This window comes from Haliotis asinina, chromosome 13, assembly GCF_037392515.1.
Source record: "Haliotis asinina isolate JCU_RB_2024 chromosome 13, JCU_Hal_asi_v2, whole genome shotgun sequence".
Classification (NCBI taxonomy): domain Eukaryota; kingdom Metazoa; phylum Mollusca; class Gastropoda; order Lepetellida; family Haliotidae; genus Haliotis; species Haliotis asinina.
This window is the reverse complement of record NC_090292.1, coordinates 30,884,362-30,905,805: the sequence shown is the minus strand read 5'-3', so window position 1 is coordinate 30,905,805 and position 21,444 is coordinate 30,884,362. Positions and strand designations below refer to the sequence as shown.

The following is a 21,444-nucleotide window of genomic DNA, read 5'->3' as shown; positions in this document are numbered from 1 at the left end:
AGTCAACCACTTTAACATCTGGGCCACTCCATCACCCGCATGTTCTTCTTTTGGTAAAGGCGGGCATGCATGCTTTCTGATATTGTGGTAGGAGCCTGGGGCGGGTTAGGAGGGTCGTTCTTACTACACTGTTTTTGAAGTGGTTGAGTGCTTTTCGTTTCCGTGTAAGAAGTTTAAAAGAGAAGTCTGAGGCGGATCTTTAACTGAAACACATTTTGACGTTGATATGCACATATATTGTGTAACTGGGACACTGACCTAGATATGCGTCTTAACAGATTTGTTTTTCACTTCCAGCTGGGACGAGTAGATTGCATGAAGGTGTTACTACAGAAATGCCTGCCGGACTCCTCGGAAACCTGTTTGTCAGAGCTCTCCAGTCTACTGTCTACTGCAATACAGTCTAGACAGGTACGTCTTGTCGATTCGAGGATATTATTATTACTTTGTTTACTTTTTGTTTACTTTTACTTTTACTTTGTTTACTTTTTGTTTACTTTTACTTTTACTTTGTTTACTTTTTGTCCAGCGGGCAACTGAATACATGCCTCGTGTTGTCTGTAGCCGAACATTTTCCATGATAGTTATTATTAACCTCCCTCCCACCAACTGTGAATTGGCTACCCCTTTAGGATGAAAAAGCCACAATAAAAAAACTTGGTGCAGCTAGTTTCAGGAAGAGTTGTATACTCCCCAGGGAGTTGAGATTGATAATACTATGTGACGCTGAAATGGACATCTAGTGATCGAGGGAATCAAATACCAGCGCCTTGAGCAAGCTATTGTTGCATGAATATGTGCGCTGTATAAATATCCTAATAATAATATATTAGTGTTGTGACTTGTCTGGTGTTTACGTAAATGTGCTCTTATCGTATAGTGGGTGTGGTTGTACCCCTCTTTTGGCAATATTCCAACAATACCACGGCAAGGGACACCAGAAATAGGCTTCACACATTGTACCCATGTGGGGAATCGAACCCGGGCCTTCGGTGTGATGAGCGAACGTTTCAGCCACTATGCTACCTGAGCGCCACCTTAGCGCATAGACCTTGCGGGAGTAGCATTTGTCCTCAGTGTAATATGTAACCACCTTATGTTATATAAATGGCAGATGTTTCTCCAGGAATAACTGTACAAGGACATTGTGGAATATTTTCTCTGTAACATTTAAACGACGTGACTAGGTTTTCACACTTTAGACTAAGTGTAAGGCAAGTTTTTGGTGTCGCCCAAAGTGAATTTTATAACATTGCAGTGTAAAGTCATACTCACTCAAACACTGGCGGTTGAATGCACGCATGCTCTCGTGCAACCAGGCCACTCACTGTCATTCAATCACTCATTTTATAATGATTATTAACGTTTATGGAATACCTTCAGTTAATAGTGCACGTGATGTCACGTATTTTTGACTGCGCCTGGTGTGACGTCATTAACGATATGCTACAATGGATGATGTCATATCTGTTTCCATGGTAACACAGCTGAACATGTTTCCAAGAGCTACACACGTCTATGACAAATGGCGATCAGTCTGACACATAATTATAAACAGTCAGCAAGCCAAACAGCTTTGAGATTGAGAAACGAAAACAATCATGCGCAGTGAATGGTTTGTCTGGACCGAATAATTAAGTGATCAACATCATGAGCGTCGACTTATTCAACCGGGATACGATGACATGCGTCGCAGTGAAAAGTATTCACGAAGTCTTGGATCAAATCCGAATATAAAGGTTTTATATCAAACAGCCGCACGCAATTGTATGTCGCACTAAAATTATCCTAAAACGTTCAGAAAGCACGTGCAGAACGTGCACGGCTTCCATCTGAACTCAGTAACCTCAGCGGTCAGCATATCTGACCCACCCTTGTAGATCAGGGTTAGATTTGATCGACAGTAACCCATGTTTGTCTTAAGAACCGACGAATGGGATCGGCTAGTCAGACTCGCTGACCTGGTTGCCACACGTGATCGGATCCCAAATGAGTAGACCGACGCTGATGGTGGCCTTCACTAGAAGATCCTGGGTAGAATAGGCCTTCAGCAACCCATGCTTGCCATAAAAGATCGCAGATCGATGCTCATGCTGTTGATCACTGGATCGTCTGGTCCAGACTTTACAGGCAGCCGACATATAACTGGAATATTGCGATGCGGCGTATAAACAAACTCATTTACTCACATCTGACCACTCCGGCATTTTCATAGTGGACATCCAACGAGCGTTTGTCTGACATAATACCAGTCTGGAGAAGGAGCTCAACATGACACGGAGGACGTGATCGCGCGTCCTGTTCGGGCTTACAATTATGTGTTGAGTAAGGGATTATACTGATCATCCAATGACTGGGTACCGCGTAGTCACTATGCTGTGTCTGAAACCCATATTAAATTGCCTAATGGTGGCATAATGGGCTAGCGCTTAAACATCGGCTTTCGTCCGGACAAGACAACAGGAGATACACACGCATGCACGCACGCACGTGCGCACACACACGTGCATTCCCGGCGTTGTGACCTCACCTGACTTTGATCACTGGGTTGTCTGGTCCAGGCATGATTATTTCCTGACTTAAAGAAGTGATAAGCAATGATATCGAATAATCAAGATGTTTCTATATCCAAGATGGCCGCCAAAATATCGGATTCACGTTTTGATTTTATTGAGATACTCAAATGACGTGTTATATTTGGGATTACGTACGCTTTGTTAGTAAAGTAAAGTGGCTGAGCGGGGTAGGTGGCTGACTTTGTACACTGGCGATGACCTGACTGAGGGCCTGTGTTCGAATCCCGGATAGGGCCAACCCAACCAAAGTACAAGAATCTGTACTTGACCATGAAAGTGTAATTTCAGTTATAACACGTTATATTTGACATAAATAAATATAAATGACATAAATGACATTGTGAAATCACATACTCAACTTAATCATCACGACATAAGAGTGATATAGTTATGCTGCTTTTAAAGTGAGTGAATGGACACAATTTCACGCCGGGGCTTTTATCAACAAATAAAAAGTATCAACAAATACTTGACTGCAAATGTCAAACGAATACAAGTCACTGCTTGGGGCGAAATTTCGATAACGTGTGCACCTGCATCTGTCGTTACTGACCCAGTATCATGATTCTTATGTTTCCTCCTCGTGTTTCAGAAGGCAATAGCAGATGCTCTTCTGGATCATCTTTCAACGCTGACAGCTGGTTCCACGACGTCCATGCCGTTGCGAGAGAAACGTGGAAACCCGAGTCACGTGGCGGCGAAACGAGACGACATCAGCAGTCTTCAGGTATGACTCGTGCCAAGGTCAGGGCCTCAGGAGGCTGCCTGTCTTCACACCGAAAAGCGACAAAGTTAGGGTTTGGGAACGACTCAAAGCCTAATGTTCTTAAGTTAATGTAATATAGCTTTCTGTCAGGCCCCGTTCGGTAATGTCAAGAAACTTACCTTTGCCACGTTTTCTATTACCAAGGGATCTTAATTGAACTCCCCTTGTAAATATTACAAAATACATTGCTTCACGTAACGCTTCACATGATGTTCCACATATGTAAAGCTTCACATAGCGCTTCTTGTGACGGTCACGTTCTTCGGTTTCGACCTCCAACCACAACCACCAACACCACCACAACCACCACAACCACAACCACCACAACCACAACCACCATCCCCACCACCGAACCGCTGACAGAATATTAAATGAAGTGCTTCTGGGTGGCCTTGTGGTTAGAACGTTCGCTGGTCATATCGGAGACTCGGGTTCGATTCTCCAATATGTGAAGCCAACAGCTTGACCTGAATACTGATGTACCTTTGTCGCATTTGGGATTAAAGTACAAATTCCCTAACAGCCGAGAAATGGACGCCGTTTGACATCTCATTATCGAGAAATGTGAGTGAGTGAGTTTAGTTTTACGCCGCAGTCGGCAATATTCCATCTATATGGCGGCGGTCTGTAAATAATCGAATCTGGACCAGACAATCCAGTGATCAACAACATGCATGAGCATCGATCTGCGCAATTGGGAACCGAAGACATATGCCACCCGATCCCGTTAGTCGCCTCTTACGACAAGCATAGTCGCCTTTTATGGCAAGCATGGGTAGCTGAAGGCCTACTCTACCCCGGGACCTCGTCGAGAAATCGTTAGCAATGTCCTAACTTTCATTAGTAAAGAAGCTACAAATGGTTTACACGCTTCTCCCCTATGTAATGAAGTTAACGGGACCTGCTGGTTGTGTCAAGCCAGAACAAGCGGTATGTCGGGTGTCCCCCTCCGTGATATTGATAACTCATTCACTTACTTCACCTATTCTCATCTCTGACCAAGTTCAGGACGAAGTAACGAAAGAACTACACGATAACCTGTGTATGATATGTTGGAGAATTCACTTTTCTTTGCATAAATTTTTCACAAAACCACCATGACAAAATTCGAATTGGAAAAAGGCAGCGCATTTTTTGGTATAAAATTCGAAGAGAATGCACACTGTAAACATATTCTGTTCGAAAAGCCCCATTCAAATTAATGTCATTATACGTGTCAGGAATGCTGTGTCTCTCTGCATTTCTGTCGAATTTTCTGTCACGCGATTTTCTTTCTTTGGCATGGAATCGGTTATGGCGTCAAATTGGAACCTGTGTAAAAGTAGACATCTGTCTCAGCTGACATTGTCCAAACAATGTTTATTTTATTTTCTCTGCCTGCTCAGGAAACAAATCGTAGAGTGATATCACTCAAAACCCACGAATTATGTCCACGTTTGTTTGTTTCTTGTTTACCGCACTCACCAATATTCTAGGACCCTCCTCCACAATCCTAACGCTACAATGATTATATAAACACTATATACTAGGTCATCCCTTGTTTCCCCGGAACAACCGCATTTGAGGTTTTTGTTTTGGAGGGACAGGTTTTACTTTTCGCCAGTAAGACCGCTGCCCAGGGTTTACTTTTCCTAACTTTATATGAACATCAACATTCAAATGATACATGTGTGTCTGAAATCAACTGAAAAATATCGTTCAAGATTTAAGTCACAATATTATAGTTTTCCGAAGCGAGATTAGAACCGCATTTCTCTCATCCGTAGGCAGATGAAGCGGAACGAGTTAAATTTTCTACTTACAGTTACTGTCATTAAATTGACTTTACGTACACTTCAGTTATAGTTATGTAGCTTCATTAAATGATCATCTACATTGTAATTACCCATCATTGACGGTATATGTGATAGAGAAAACACTTCGGGAAATCCCTCCTCTCGGTTTGACATTGTCTACCAAAACCTCGGAGGCACGTTTTCTCCTATACGTAACTCCCATTCTCCAACATAGGCTTATGTCAGTTGTGCAAATGGGCCCTGGTTTTACGCTGCGGAAACCTATGCTTGAAGCATAGTCTTGTATCACTTGACAAAGTATGGCTAAAACTTTATTTCTCATATTTATGCTTTTCTGGTTTTCCAAACACATGCATGTTTTAGACGATAAGGAATAATATTAGACTTCAGAGGCGGAGGGTAGTCAAGTGGTTTGAGTGTTAAAGCGTTCGTTCGTGATGCATGAAGAACACGGTTCGGATCTGAGCATGAATACAATATTATGTACCTCGCTATGCTGGATTATTGCTAAACAACCGTGCTGGTTCACCCACACATTCAGCCCGAGGACGTACAGCAAGTTAGTTTTCCTTATTTCCCGATCCTAAGTTCCTGAGGTCGAATCCAAGATTCTCACAGCTTTTTGCTTGTGCATCAGACCCTTGTAAATGTGTTTGTTTGCTTCGGCGCCGGCGAAATACTTTGACATGCAGACACAGATCCTGCCCGATCCATTAAGCATCGGAACGTCCATTTGTGTCGAGGTATATGACACGGCAGCATCTTTAATGGCAAAATGTCTGCCGCCATCGTTGTAATTTAATACGATTTGATGCTTATCTGAGGTCAAGTATGGTAATTCATTTAGTTTCTTCTATCTGTTGTCAGTTGCGAACTTGATGGCGCAACCAACTCAAGGATACAATTTTCCAGCTGCCAGAATTATGAAAGTTTTTGGTTTGGATCGTATTTCACTTACAATTGATCTTCAGAAATCCATGCTTGTCGTACGAGGCGACTAATGGGTTCCTGTGGTCAGGCTCGCTGATTGGGTTGACACATGCCATCGGTTCCCAATTCATCGATGCTTCAGCAGCTGGTCACTCGATTGTCTGTTCTTACTCACTCACTTTATGATCTCTGCATCTTTATAAAAACTTTACGTTTCATGTTTGTGTTTCGCAAAGCGAGTCAGAAATAGTAGCTTTCATAACTGCACAACTGTGAAACCTGCATTACTCCGGGCTTTTCTCCCACAAAAATGGGAGACACACATTGTACTCAGGTCTTCGGCATGACTAATGAACGCTTTAAAGATCACGGTTACTCGAGTGGAGTACAAATACATAAACAGGTGTTATCGACATCGTTGTAGATTAAACCCCGTCATTACAACTGCTCGTTTCTACATTTAATTACTTTAAATCGACCTTATTGACAACAGTGTACAATTCACTCCGAACGAAATGTCAACCAATCAGAGAGGCACGCCTCCGTGACGTCATGTGAGATATGACTATGAGCATTTCCGGGGGTAAACTATCATGTCTAAACCTGAAATAGTGACAGTTGTTGTGAAAAACGAAAACGTTTTCACAATCTTCTGTCATTAGATCTTGTCACCTGCTTTGCTTAGCTTCCGAGTTACGACTTGTTTTCGTAGATGTTTCTGTCAAAATCGCTCGTTGTTATGACGGTTGTAAATCGCTATGTTACATGTTGTGTCATGCAAAATGTGTTTGGTCATGATTCAAATACATAAGTGTGGGACGTAGACCTTCGGGGAACATAAACAAACATCGAGGGTACCTCAAGCCATGGTCCCCGACAGTCTATGTAAACTTAGTCTCAATGCATTTCGTTACACTCCACCACTGAGTCTAACAAAGCCTAGTAGAAGGTCGAGTCAGGTTAACCTAGAGTGACCAATGACCGTCCAATCAAATGCGAGACGGTTAAATAGATTTAACCAATCAGACAACGGCTGCTATTTAGGGATCGGAGGGACTTTCAAAATATTCAGGTCACTGACACAGATCCCTCCACAAACAAAAATCGGATATAACACAATTATTAGACCTGCAGCTTATACGCTTTGGGGTTTCTGTTGACATGGTTACCATTAGCTAATATTTCCGCAAGATGACACCCTTGAACATTGCCAAAAACACCATTTTCAGCGACTTTTTACTAGGAACATGAAGTTAGAAACGGATTCGGGATTCGGGCTAATCTGAAAACAATATTCAGATTCGGGATTCAAATACCGAATCTGAAAATAAAATATTCATAGATATATAGATACATACATAGATACATAGATACATAGATACATACATACATAGATAGATGCATAGATACATATACAGATACATTGATGGATACATAGATAAATAGATACATAGATAGATACATAGGTACATACATAGATACATGGATACACAGGTACATACAGAGATATATAGATACATTTATAGATACGTACATAGATACATAAATATATAGATATATAGATACATAAATACGTAGATAGATGCATAGATACATAGATACATATATAGATGCATAGATACATAGACAGATACATAGATAAATAGATAGATACAGAGATACATACATAGATACATAGATAGATATATACATACATAGATTCATAGAAACATACATAGATGCCTAGATACATAGATAGATACATAGATACATAGACACATAAATAGATAGATAGATACATGCATAGATACACAGATAGATACATAGATACATACATGATACATAATACATACATAGATACATGATACATAGATACATAGGTAAATACATACATACATACATACAAACATACATACATACATACATACATACAAACATACATACATACATACATACATACATACAAACATACATACATACATACATACATACATACATACATACAAACATACATAGATACATACATAGATACATACATAGATACATACATACAAACATACATAGATACATACATACATACAAACATACATACATACATACATACATACATACATACATACATACATACATACGTACATACATACGTACATACATACATACATACAAACATACATACATACATACATACATACATACACATACACACACATACACATACATACATACATACATACATACATACATACATACATACACATACACATACATACATACATACATACATACATACATACATACATACATACATACATACATACATACATACATACATACATACATACATACATACATACATCCCGAATCCCGAATCCCGAATCCGTTTCTAACTTCATGTTCCTCTGTTTACTCACCATTGTCATGGTTGTAGTTACGCCGTGTGCATCACCCGGAAGCGAGCGTACGCAATATAGCATTCGGAATCGTTCGGGTATGAAACCTTTTCGAGAAAAATGTTCGAAAGTATGTGCGAATGTCCACTTTCGCGATTTGGTAAGCTGTGTTCTGATTGGTCAATCTCAAAGGTTACCTGACGCGACTTCCCATAAGGGTTTGTTAGACTCAGTAGTGGAGTGTAACGAAAAGTACTGCGGGTAAGTTTACTTAGACTGGGTCCCCGAGGGACCAGTGAACAGCTTATAACACTCCAGCATAATCATCACTAGATTTAAACACCACACAAAACTAAAATGGACTAACAATCACACCGGCACGTTGTGATTTGTGTGACAAAAATGGCCACTATTCAAACGACTTAAAGGAGTGGCTTGTTTTTTTTCTTTGTTTTTTTTTAACGCTGTCGCACTCAGCAACCTTTCGGCTGCATGACGGCGGTCTGTAAATAATCGAGCCTGAACCTGACAATCCAGTGATTAGCGTTATAAGCATCAGTCACAGCATTTGGGAAACGATGCAAGTATCTGCCAAGTCAGCAAGCACGACCACCCTATACCGTTAGTCGCCTCTTACGACAAGCATGGTTTAGTGAAGACCAATTCTAACCCGGATCATTAGGATCAGAAATAAGTAATCGGTATTGTCGTCAATATCGGTTACGTAACAAAAACAAATATATTCTGGCATTCTAACTAATCCATAATGTACTGACGCCCATTAATATTTTACAATTACAATTATTTTACAATTTTACAATTACAAAATATGAACAACGCCAACGCTTACCATCCACACCGCCATAAACACACGCGGAGGCACACCAATTGTTCATCCATAAAATACTCTGGAGTTCCCGAAACGTTTATAAATAGGGAAAGTCGTCGGACCTTTTTTTTCATCTCTGATGAGTGAAATATAGACTTGACCTTTACAAGTCTGCCATAAAGCATCTTGAAAGTGTTTAAGAAGCTTTGCATGCCACCTTTTGTGCAAGTGTCGTAGAACGTTCTTTGAACTCTTCAAAGCTCAACGTCTTTGTTCTATTTACATTATTTTCATATACTTTCATATGTATATATTTTCTTTAAATCAGAGGCTGGTGGAAATGGGATTTGACGTCACTTCCGGGACCACTGAACAAAACCGTCCAATCAATATCGCGTACAGCAATGACTGTCAAACCAGCTTCCGGTATCTTCTTTTACTACAAGTTTTGGAGACTGTCATGAAAGAGGCGATGTCATTGGAGGAATCAAACAACAGGTAACCAGAATTATTTGGGATGTGTGGGCGACTAGGCTCCAGTCTGCGGTGACTTGAAGACGTAATGGCTTTAAAGCGGGAAATGGGTGCAAAGTGGAAATCGGACTTTTGATGCCGCTATTGTTGGGAGCGATTTAAGACCTTACCCTCTCTTCGTTATCTGTTAAATGATTGAAACGTCTTGCATTTTACAAGAATGTAGCACAAGCATAGAAAATAATTTGAACATGACACAAACACCACCTGTGACGAATCGCCTAAATGAACAAATATTCATATAAGAATATGTTATATGCTATAGATTTTTGTCTTAAGTTACGACCATATTAAAAAAAATATTTTAGTTCTAAATCTCATGGCTACGGTCAGACAATCCAGTGATCAACAACATGAGCATCGATCTGCGCAATTGGGAACCAATGACATGTGTCAACCAAGTCAGCGAGCCTGACCACCTGATCTCGTTAGTCGCCTCTTACGACAAGCATAGTCGCCGTATTGCCTTATGGCAAGCATGGGTTGCTGAAGGCCCCGGGACTACCCCGGGACCTTCACGGGTCGATAAACATCATGATAATCAATCTTCGCAGTACAATGACATGTATCAAAGAAGTCAGTGAGCCTGACCACCTGATCCCGTTAGTCCCCTCTTACGACAAGCATAGTCGCCTTTTATGGCAGGCATGGGTTCCTGAAGGCCTATTCTTACGACGAGCATGGGTTGCTGATGACCAATTGTCACCATTATGAACCACCCGATCCCGTTGGTCACTTCTTACGACAAGCATAGTGGTCAGATCGGGTGGTCAGATCATGTCATCGGTTCCCGGTTGGACAGATCGATGCTCATGATGTTGATCACTGGATTGTCTGGTCCAGACTAGATATTTACAGACCGCCGGCGTATAGCTGGAATTTTGTTCACTGCGGCGTAAAACTAAACTCACTCATTCACTCACTCACTCTAAACGTGGTCACTGGCGAATGTCCATTGCTACGTTAAGTGAGTTCACGGGTTGTGATTAAATCGATTCGAATGGCCTAACACTATTTCAGTAATATCGAGGCGAGATATCATCACAAGGATCCTTTGATGTATCGAACATTGGTTGTCTCGAGGTAAAACCTTGATCCCTGTGTTCCATGTTAGTTCATTTTTTGCGGTTGTCGAACAGGTAGCTCAAAGAATTATTAAGGAAGTGCAACCCCAAATATGATATATGCTACATTTGACCACTTTGTAAATGGCGATGTGCATTCATACCTTTGGCCGTGGGAGCCGGCAAAACTAACACTTATCAGAGGGGTACACAAAGTGCGCAGTGTAGACTGCAATTTGTACCATTTCCATTTTTGTGTGCTGGCGATTAGGTGCCGAATGGGACTCCAAAAAACCCACAAAATTTGTACATTATTGTGAAAGTCTAGTCCAAATAAGACATATGTTGCAGTTGACCTCTTTCTAGATGAGACTGTGTAACTATGAGTATTTAATCAACTTATCGACAACATAGCACAGTTTGCAACGAATTAATGAGATCGATGTTTTGGGGCTTTCTGATACAATGTTCAAAAGAAGTTACGGAACGCAAGATTAGATAATAATAGTACAATGAATTTGACGGTTTATATAAAGTCAGTAGTTACTTCTTTGAGGATTGTTGTGAATGCCTTCTTCAGCATGCATTATGCGGAGAACTTCGGGTGTAAGGAATTCAGAGTGACCACATAATGTAGTATGCTATAACCGTAGTTCGCATTTCGACTCAAATTACATATAGTATAGAGGGTTTATTTATTTATTTATTTATTTATTTATTTATTTATTTATTTATTTATTTATTTATTTATTTATTTATTTATTTATTTATTTATTTGCTGAATTCGTTAATCACTTAATATCTTCAAACTCAGGGCGGGTGTAGGATTCGAACCCACGACCATGCAGTTATGTCACACATCGGCAAACTACTGCGCCCTACTGGGCGAAATGTACATTGCGGCGTACTTTAAAATATACTGGTCAATAACATATCTGAAAAACATTTGTCGGATTATGAAATTGCAGCTGGGAACCGTATTCAATTTCAGCATCCACTGCTCACTAATGAGTTTAGGCTTTTTTTCCAACGCAATATTATGCAATTTTATATTGTTGGTTTTTTTTCCAAACTGTGGTGGCACTTGTTTTTGACGATGGTTATTACTTTGGCACCAAGGAGGAATGTATAGTTCACGTATAGTTCATTTAGGATGACCGCTGTTTGTAGACAATGTTATCTTTTACAGGTTTGAGAGCAACTCCTTACACCATCTTACCATCTTCATTTCTCACTCATCATTATGAACCACCCGAAGTGACCACTATGCTTGTCGTAAGAGGCGACTAACGGGATCGGGTGGTCAGGATCGCTGACTTGGTTGACACATGTCATCGGTTCCCAATTGCGCAGATCGATGCTCATGTTGTTGATTCCTGGATTGTCTGGTCCAGACTCGATTATTTACAGACCGCCGCCGTATGGCTGGAATATTGCTGATTACGGCGTAAAACTAAACTCACTCACTCACTCTATAGACGACAAACGTGGGATGTCAAAGACTAACTTGGTCAGTTTTAGAACGAATGAAAACAAACTAACTTTTTTCATTGTCGGAAACTATTCCAACTAAACTGTTCTACCTCATCTTCCAAAACAAACTTAACCATTTTTCTCTGTTACTCATTTTTACTCATTTAATGAAATTAATGTGACAATTAAGTTGCGCAAAGTCGAGCTGTCTTGCAGGTAGGTTTCAGGAGTTAATTTAAATGAGTCATCATAAAAACATTCTTTAAGATAGTATTCTTGGAACCGATTCTCATATATATATATATATATATATATATATATATATATATATATATATATATATATATATATATATATATATATATATATATATATACCTAGTCCAAATTACCTCACTAGAGTCGAGAAGCAATGACAGTGTGCATGTTTTGCAAACTACTTCACATATCTTTGACGCCATGATCCCGTCTCAAAAAAGAGCGGAAAGGTTGAATTACATTCAGTGATTACCTAATTGTCTTTTTCAGTTCAATTTGGAAGCGTAATTAACCGTAATGAAACTTGAAGATGTATTTTATGGTTGCAGGTATGGAACTATAGATACTGAGGAGAAGAAAGGAAGAGATCAGGTGAGTGTTTGCCCCCCACCCTGACCCCACCCTGACCCCACCCTGACCCCATCGAGTACCTGATGAATTGATTAGGGTGAAAAGAACCAATCTTTTGATACTTGATGTGAGAGGAGGATGTGATTATGTTATTTTGGTCGCTGTTTTTATACATACAGTTTTTTCTTCGAACAATTTCGATAGATGATGATGATGATGATGGTGGTGGTGGTGGTGGTGTTGGTGAGGCTCCAGACACTTGTATCCGCGAAATATTGCTTATGCTGCAAGTCATGTTGTTGATCACTGGATTGTCTGGTCCAGACTTGAGCATTGTAGTTGTAATATTGCTGAGTGCGTAACACTAAGCTCACTCACTCACCTGTTTACTCAAAACAACTCCAAGACACTATGTTACTGACCGCCATTCTCACACCTGTTCCTCTCTTGGGTGTACAGGTAACGGCCAAAGTTCAACTTCTTAGAAAGGCCCACAGCCAGTACCAAAAACTGCTGTCAAGGCACACGACACTGGCCAGGCAGTGTGCAGACATCGTGGACGACGTGATGGAAGACAAGGAAAACAGGTGAGATGTGGTTGATGAAGACGATAACGACAATGACGATGACGATGACGATGATAACGACGACGACGATGACAACGATGAAGGTGATAATGATGAGGATGACGACGACGACGACGACGATGATGACGACGACGACGATGATGATGATCATAATGACGATGATGAAGATGATGCTGCTGTTGCTGCTGCTGCTGCTGCTGCTGATGAAATAAAACAAGGAAATAGATGTGACATGGTTTAGATAACAACTAAGACATGGAATAGAAAGACCTAGGGCTCCTTTCACGAAGCAACCTTACTAAGTTTAACCTTAGGTCCCATTCTTTAACATTACACTAAGGTTACCTTAGTGACTTACGATCACCTTAGTGCTTCCTGAAAGGAGGCCCTGGACCTCCTTTCACAAAGCAGTAAGATGATCGCAAGTCACTAACGCACCCACTGTGCATTGCTAGAGAATGGGACTTAAGGTTGAACTTAAGGTTAAAATTTAAGGTTCAACTTAGTAAATGTTGCTTCGTGAAAGGAATCGCTGAGATGTGACTAAAACAGATGAGATAAATTTAGGTAAACAGGTGAGATGTAACAAAGTATTCACAGATAATATGTTTAGGTGAGAATCAGGTGAGATTTACTTTAACGAAACATATTATCATAAAGCAGCTGAAATATGACAAGGAAACATGTCATACAGTAAGGAAAGAAAGCAGATGACATATAACAGGGAAGTGGAAACATGCTTTCAAGTGGTCTGTCACCCTGTCTACTTTATAAAGTCAAGGCTCTACCCGCGGAGATTTTGTAACTCGTTGCTGTGAAACCACGATAACCGCATCCTGGCACAAGTAAGAGAGATAATTCATATAACGACCTCAAGGTTCTCACAGGCTCAGCTATATTACATCTCAAAAGAGTTGTTAATCCAAATCACTGATTAGGAAGGGTTGACAAGAGCTCAGCAAATCAGTTATGTTGTTAGTCTTAAATTCTATCACAGTGTGACTTCTTGACACGCCTTTGATGACACCGATTCCCCAAATGGGTACAGTGTGTGAAACCAATTTCTGGTGATAATGCTACACTGTTGCTAACAGCAGCGTAAACCTAAACTCACTCACTCACGTTGATGTGAAAGATGTTCAAACGTGGGAGTGACACTTGCGTTCAAGAACGTAATCTGTTAAAGTGTGGTTAATACAGCGAATTATCTCTTGCAGGGCCTGTGTGGAGAAGATGAAACAGCTCCGATCTCTGTTGTCATCCATGATGGAAAGTGGATCTGACAGATTTGGCACGAGTCGGGAAATTGACGACATTGCACGTTTCCTTCGGTCAAGGGAGATTACTCCGTCAGAAAAAGGAATGATTGATATTGAGAGGGCACAAGAATCAACCAGGTATTCGAGTACCACCTTTTAGGTTTTCTTATAACCTGAAAGCTATAACTGTTACAAAGGAGGAGAGGCTTGGATTTGAATTACAATAATGTTTGAGGTCCCTGGTTTTCGTTATGATTGTTTAATGCCGCTTTCAGAAATATTCCTGTTACACCAGTCAATCCAGTGGTTGATATCATGACAAACGTCGATCATGCGTCATAAGGGTATGATGTCACAATCAGTAAAACAATCGAGTTTAACAAGTATGTCTCATTCAATTGTCTCTTGTAAATTAAAAACAAATCATTTCAGCAAACGTAAATGCATAACATCCAAATGCACAACATTTTTTCTAACCTTGTTCCCTCGTGGTTTGGAACCTTGGGCAGAGCAAAGATGTTATTAATCAGAAATATATACACAACTACGAAACGCAAGTTTTGAAAAAAAAATTCTCATAAAAGTACGCGTTCATGTTTATCTCGTCTCTTTGAAAACGTGACCGAAAAACGGAATTGCGTTTCTTTTGATGTACAGTATATCATTAATGGATATTATTATAGTGTTTCTTTTAAGACTAAGATGAAAAATTATGTAAACATGGATTTTTTATCAATGTCTTTTGTAAAAGAAAAAAACTCCATTTGTTTAACAGGTTTCTGTTGAAAGGCGTTCACGAGTGCTGGAGCTCTAGAGACTTTAACATGACACGTGAAGTGAAGAGAGTCCTTAATCGCTCAACATCAAACCAAAATGCCAAGCCTTCGGTCAAAACACAGCGGCGTTTGAGGAATGGGGAGCAGGTTCAAGTAAGCTCTACTTGTCAAGACGGCGATGTTGTTGCCGAGGCCGATGACGCACGAAGCAGGCATCCGGGGCGGAAGGGAACAACTTCTAGAGCAGTCATTACCGCGGGCGGTTTGTCACACGAAGCGACCAAATACAAGAACAAAGCCAGACTTGGACAAACGCCAAAATCGATATCATCTGTTGACGATAGCCACACGAGTATATCAAGATATCTGAACAGACACCAAACACGGTCCCACGATTATGTATCTCTTGACAGAGATACCAAATCAATAGATGATGTGACGGAACCACCATCAGAAACATCAAGACACACGCAAGGTCATAAACATCTTCAGCCAAAAGTTTCACATGACTATGCTGTTATTGATAAACATTCGATCGAAAGACAAAATTCAGTTATCGCTGAATTTAATGAAAACGAAAGTTCCACAATCGGTGAGGGATCCCCAGGGGTAAAGAAGATCCCACTGAGTGCTCAGAAATCCCCGGATTACGCGACAATCAGTTCCGATATTGGCGAAAAGACTGAGACTGAAAACAGAGATTATGGACATGATGCTGAGTTGTCAGAAGGGGACACTATGTCAACAATATCATCCCATAATTCCTCACTTCAGTCTGCAGTGGCGCACCTGTCACGTGACTGCCTTTCGGAGACAGGGGAGAGCTTTCGTTCAGTTTCATGTGTTATAAATGCACGTCGTGGAAGCACAGACATCGGTCAGTTTGACGTGTCAGACTTTTCCGCAGACAGTTCTTCTGATTTTTTGTCTGTATCGTGCCCCACTCAGAACAGTCAGAGTCAGATGACATATTGCAGTGAAGATGACGATGAGAATGTATGCTACAACTACGTCAGACTCAACCTCGAAAACGAGGATCTCCCTGATGAGGTCCTCCGCAACCATCGTCTCTTCCGCCATCTTGAAGCTGTTCAACGTTTGAGCACAGAAAATAGTGACGTCATCGAAACTGTGGTCACTGCGTCTGGCGAAAGAATAAGCTCGGATTCTTCGGATGACAGCACCACTAGATTTATCAACGTCAGAGAGCAGGAAAGTGATAAATCCGTGCAAAAACATGCAGTTAACGACAAGAAAAAAAGAAGAGTAAAACTTTTCAATCTTTGTGAATTAGTTTCCAAACGAGAGTTAACCCAGTCGGACTTTCTCGAATGCTACGATCGATCAGCTGACGTCATTCATACACAGCGTTGCCATGACAACCTTGATCTGCCGTGGGATCAACTGCAGTTTTCCGTAAGCTTTTCCCCATCCTCTGCATAATCATATTTCGAAAACTTCCAACTTACGGATTTTCTTGGAAACTCAATACCCACACCGTCTGAGTAACTTCAGCCATGCTTCGCCTGACAAATAGCCTATCATTCCTTAGATTTACGTAGTTATGCAATAAAACCGCCAACGCTAATTTCCCCCCATTCCCTGTTACCTGAAACCACTCTGTTTAAAAATGAAACAGATTTTTGTCCAGCAATATCTGGCGACCTTTTTAGAACCATTATTTGAGCTCAGCTAGAGACAGGAATATCAGCAATGCGTTGGTGTTGTAGATTACTGTGGAATGGCGGTCTTAAAGTGAAGTGGTGTTATATAACTTGTGTAGTGTACGCTGTAAAGTGTTGTGTTTCTGCAATGCACTAAACAGAATTCTTGATCGAACCATACCAATTGTACAAAGTCACTAAGGATTGAATACAATTACTGATGGTGTAGGCGGTTGGGTAGCGTGGTCGATGAAGGGCTGGGTTCGATTCCCCATGTTTCCACTTTATGTTAAACCATTTCTGGCGTCCCTCGCCGTGATGTTGCTGGAATATTGCTAGACGCGGTACAAAATCCAGCACGCTCAGTCATGATTCAGCCGAGTTCAGTGCGAGTTAGGACGATAAAGCATAGGTTCATGATCACACAACACCACTTAACGTTTATACAATGTCAATTAATGATAATACAGTGTCATTTCATGATTCACACAATACCCATGTGAGGTACTCAGTCGTTATTAACGACGACAATTTTGATCAATACCGCGGCATTAATTCAAGAGCAATGTTGCTGATTTGAAATAGCCTTTCGGTACCTTCTCATTAATGAATTCGCTGGCATCAAAGATAAAACGTATCCAGCAATAATTCATGATTATCTGATTATTACACTGTGCTGTCGTCGAAGCGAGAGTTATTATAATGATTTTTCACTGTTAAAAAACCAAATCCTTTGATTTATGGCTGCAATAATGATCAAATATTGACTGGCTCGTTGTGGGACGATCCCTATTTGTTAGTTGATCATCACTTCGTAAGGACCATTCAGAGCAGTTAGGATATAGGGATTGGAATTATTAGCTATATACGTCGATAAAACGAGCAGAGATAACAGTATTTTGTCCACACCTTTTCATTTTTTTGTTTCGCACCATTGTTGGCGATTAACAGGTGGAATGTTGTGTTGCTTCCATCCTTCCATGGACAATAATGGTAACAATGGAAACAGACCCAAAGTCCCTTAACGGCCTCAGAGCGTACAGTGTTATGCATTTAAATTATGTTCTGGGGTTTTAGCGATTGCAAAGCTGTGCAACATAATAGGAAATGCTGAAGGAATTGTGACAACTTGCGTGTTTACCAAGTGTTTTGGTAATATTCATATGTTTTAACTGACATTCGTTTTCACTCGTGTAAACATGATTATTTAGAATTTGCATAAGACTTTCTTGTTCAACAGTACACTCAATGTTCATTGATCATATGTCAGTGACATCATATCCAATGTTTGAGATGTGCAGCTACATGCGGAAAATGCAATGAAACCTCGCTAAACCGAACCCTATTTATCCCAACTCCCCTCAATTCTGGACCCGTGAAGATCCGTGTTAGAGCTGGTCTTCAGGAACCCGTGCTTGCCTTAGGAGGCGATGAATGGGACCAGGAGGTCAGACTCGATGGCTTTGCTGACACATGTCATCGTATTCCAATTGCGAAGATCGATGCTCATGCTGTTGATAACTGGATTGTCTGGTCCAGACTTGATTATTTACAGACCGACGCCATATAGCTGGAATATTGCTGAGTGCGGCGTAAAACTAAATTCTCCCACTCACTGCCATTCCAGACACGCACCCCAGGAACATCGACATAAATGCACACTATTCATCTCTATAGTTTGTAGAAAGGACCTGGCCATCTGAAAATTACAAACGATTTTGGCAAACGCTACTTTTGGGATTAGCGAGGATTTGTTGTATCTATGCAATCCCTAGATTAACCACACACCCTGCAAAATACGGCACACTCGACATCCTCCCTCGAGACCCTTTCAGTAAGACGATGGGGGTCAATAACTTTGAGGGTCACTATCTAACTTTTGATACTCTCGAACATTAGATAGGTCGACCTCTTCCTTATTCGATTTCGAGTTAAATATGCTTCGGTGTGTGTTTTTGTTGGAATATCGCTAAAAACTGTTTTCATATTAAGCGCAAAATCACTTCAGCATTTATCAATAATTTATTATTCAACTTCCTCTTTTCCTCTTGACAGGACGTGGAAGACGAACCTGCCGAGGAAAGGCCATGGTAAGTCGTACCTTTACAGGCTGTAGGCAGTACTTTCTGATCGATGTTCATTAATGAAATCTGTTTTCCCAAGAACATGATGATCAACCGTAATTATCGTAAAAGCTGGACTTCAAAAGAGAAGAAGAAGATCTGATGTGAGATGTGATGTTATTGCTTGGTTGTTAATGCATGGCAGTGTTATAATTGGGAAATACCGAATAATTAGAGTAATTTAGTTAATCGTGATAAAGGGCGATGCATTATTAGATGGTAAACGTATAGTGTTTGCATATCTGGAATACATAATGGCTATGTGTGATGAGTTGGTTATGTGTAATATATTAGTTTTATGTGATGAGTTGGTTATGTGTAATATGTTAGTTTTATGTTATGAGTTGGTTATGTGTGATATGTTGGTCTTATGTGATGAGTTGGTTATGTGTGATATGTTGGTTTTATGTTATGAGTTGGTTATGTGTGATATGTTAGTTTTATGTTATGAGTTGGTTATGTGTGATATGTTAGTTTTATGTTATGAGTTGGTTATGTGTGATATGTTGGTTTTATGTGATGAGTTGGTTATGTGGAATATTTTGGTTTTATGTGATGCGTTGGGTATGTGTGATATGTTGGTTTTATGTGATGAGTTGGTTATGTGGAATATGTTGGTTTTATGTGATGCGTTGGGTATGTGTGATGTGCTGGTTTTAGGTTATGCGTTGGTTATGTGGAATATGTTAGTTTTATGTGAGGCGTTGGTTATGTGTAATATGTTAGTTTTATGTTATGAGCTGGTTATGTGTGATATGTTGGTTTTATGTGATGAGTTGGTTATGTGTGATATGTTAGTTTTATGTTATGAGTTGGTTCTGTGTAATATGTTAGTTTTATGTTATGAGTTGGTTATGTGTGATATGTTAGTTTTATGTTATGAGTTGGTTATGTGTGATATGTTGGTTTTATGTGATGAGTTGGTTATGTGGAATATGTTGGTTTTATGTGATTCGTTGGGTATGTGTGATGTGCTGGTTTTATGTTATGCGTTGGTTATGTGGAATATGTTAGTTTTATGTGAGGCGTTGGTTATGTGTAATATGTTAGTTTTATGTTATGAGCTGGTTATGTGTGATATGTTGGTTTTATGTGATGAGTTGGTTATGTGTGATATGTTAGTTTTATGTTATGAGTTGGTTCTGTGTAATATGTTAGTTTTATGTTATGAGTTGGTTATGTGTGATATGTTAGTTTTATGTTATGAGTTGGTTATGTGTGATATGTTGGTTTTATGTGATGAGTTGGTTATGTGGAATATGTTGGTTTTATGTGATTCGTTGGGTATGTGTGATATGTTGGTTTTATGTGATGCGTTGGTCATGTGGAATATGTTAGTTTTATGTGAGGCGTTGGTTATGTGTAATATGTTAGTTTTATGTGATTCGTTGGTTATGTGTGATATGTTGGTTTTATGTGATTCGTTGGTTATGCGTGATATGTTAGTTTTATGTGATGAGTTGGTTATGTGTGATATGTTAGTTTTATGTGATGAGTTGGTTATGTGTGATATGTTGGTTTTATGTGATGAGTTGGTTATGTGTGATATGTTAGTTTTATGTGATGAGTTGGTTATGTGTGATATGTTAGTTTTATGTGATTCGGTGGTTATGTGTGATATGTTGGTTTTATGTGATGCGTTGGTTATGTGTGATATGTTAGTTTTATGTGATGAGTTGGTTATGTGTGATATGTTAGTTTTATGTGATGAGTTGGTTATGTGTGATATGTTGGTTTTATGTGATGAGTTGGTTATGTGTGATATGTTAGTTTTATGTGATGAGTTGGTTATGTGTGATATGTTAGTTTTATGTTATGAGTTGGTTATGTGTGATATGTTAGTTTTATGTGATGAGTTGGTTATGTGTGATATGTTGGTTTTATGTGATGAGTTGGTTATGTGTGATATGTTAGTTTTATGTGATGAGTTGGTTATGTGTGATATGTTAGTTTTATGTGAGGCGTTGGTTATGTGTGATATGTTGGTTTTATGTAATGAGTTGGTTATGTGTGATATGTTGGTTTTATGTGATGAGTTGGTTATGTGTGATATGTTGGTTTTATGTGATGAGTTGGTTATGTGTGATATG

At 39.8% G+C, this 21,444-nt stretch overlaps 1 protein-coding gene across 1 annotated transcript in view; it reads left to right on the top strand.

Annotated features, from left to right (window-relative positions):
• The window catches only part of LOC137259304 (uncharacterized), a 67,995-nt gene that overhangs the window by 38,327 nt on the left and 8,224 nt on the right, over positions 1-21,444 (top strand). Inside the window, exons 6-13 of the mRNA XM_067796935.1 lie at positions 298-411; positions 3,169-3,303; positions 9,595-9,764; positions 12,924-12,966; positions 13,405-13,532; positions 14,750-14,929; positions 15,567-16,983; positions 19,287-19,321. Of these exons, the coding sequence (XP_067653036.1) occupies positions 298-411; positions 3,169-3,303; positions 9,595-9,764; positions 12,924-12,966; positions 13,405-13,532; positions 14,750-14,929; positions 15,567-16,983; positions 19,287-19,321 (2,222 nt within the window). The remainder of the gene's footprint in view (positions 1-297; positions 412-3,168; positions 3,304-9,594; positions 9,765-12,923; positions 12,967-13,404; positions 13,533-14,749; positions 14,930-15,566; positions 16,984-19,286; positions 19,322-21,444) is intronic.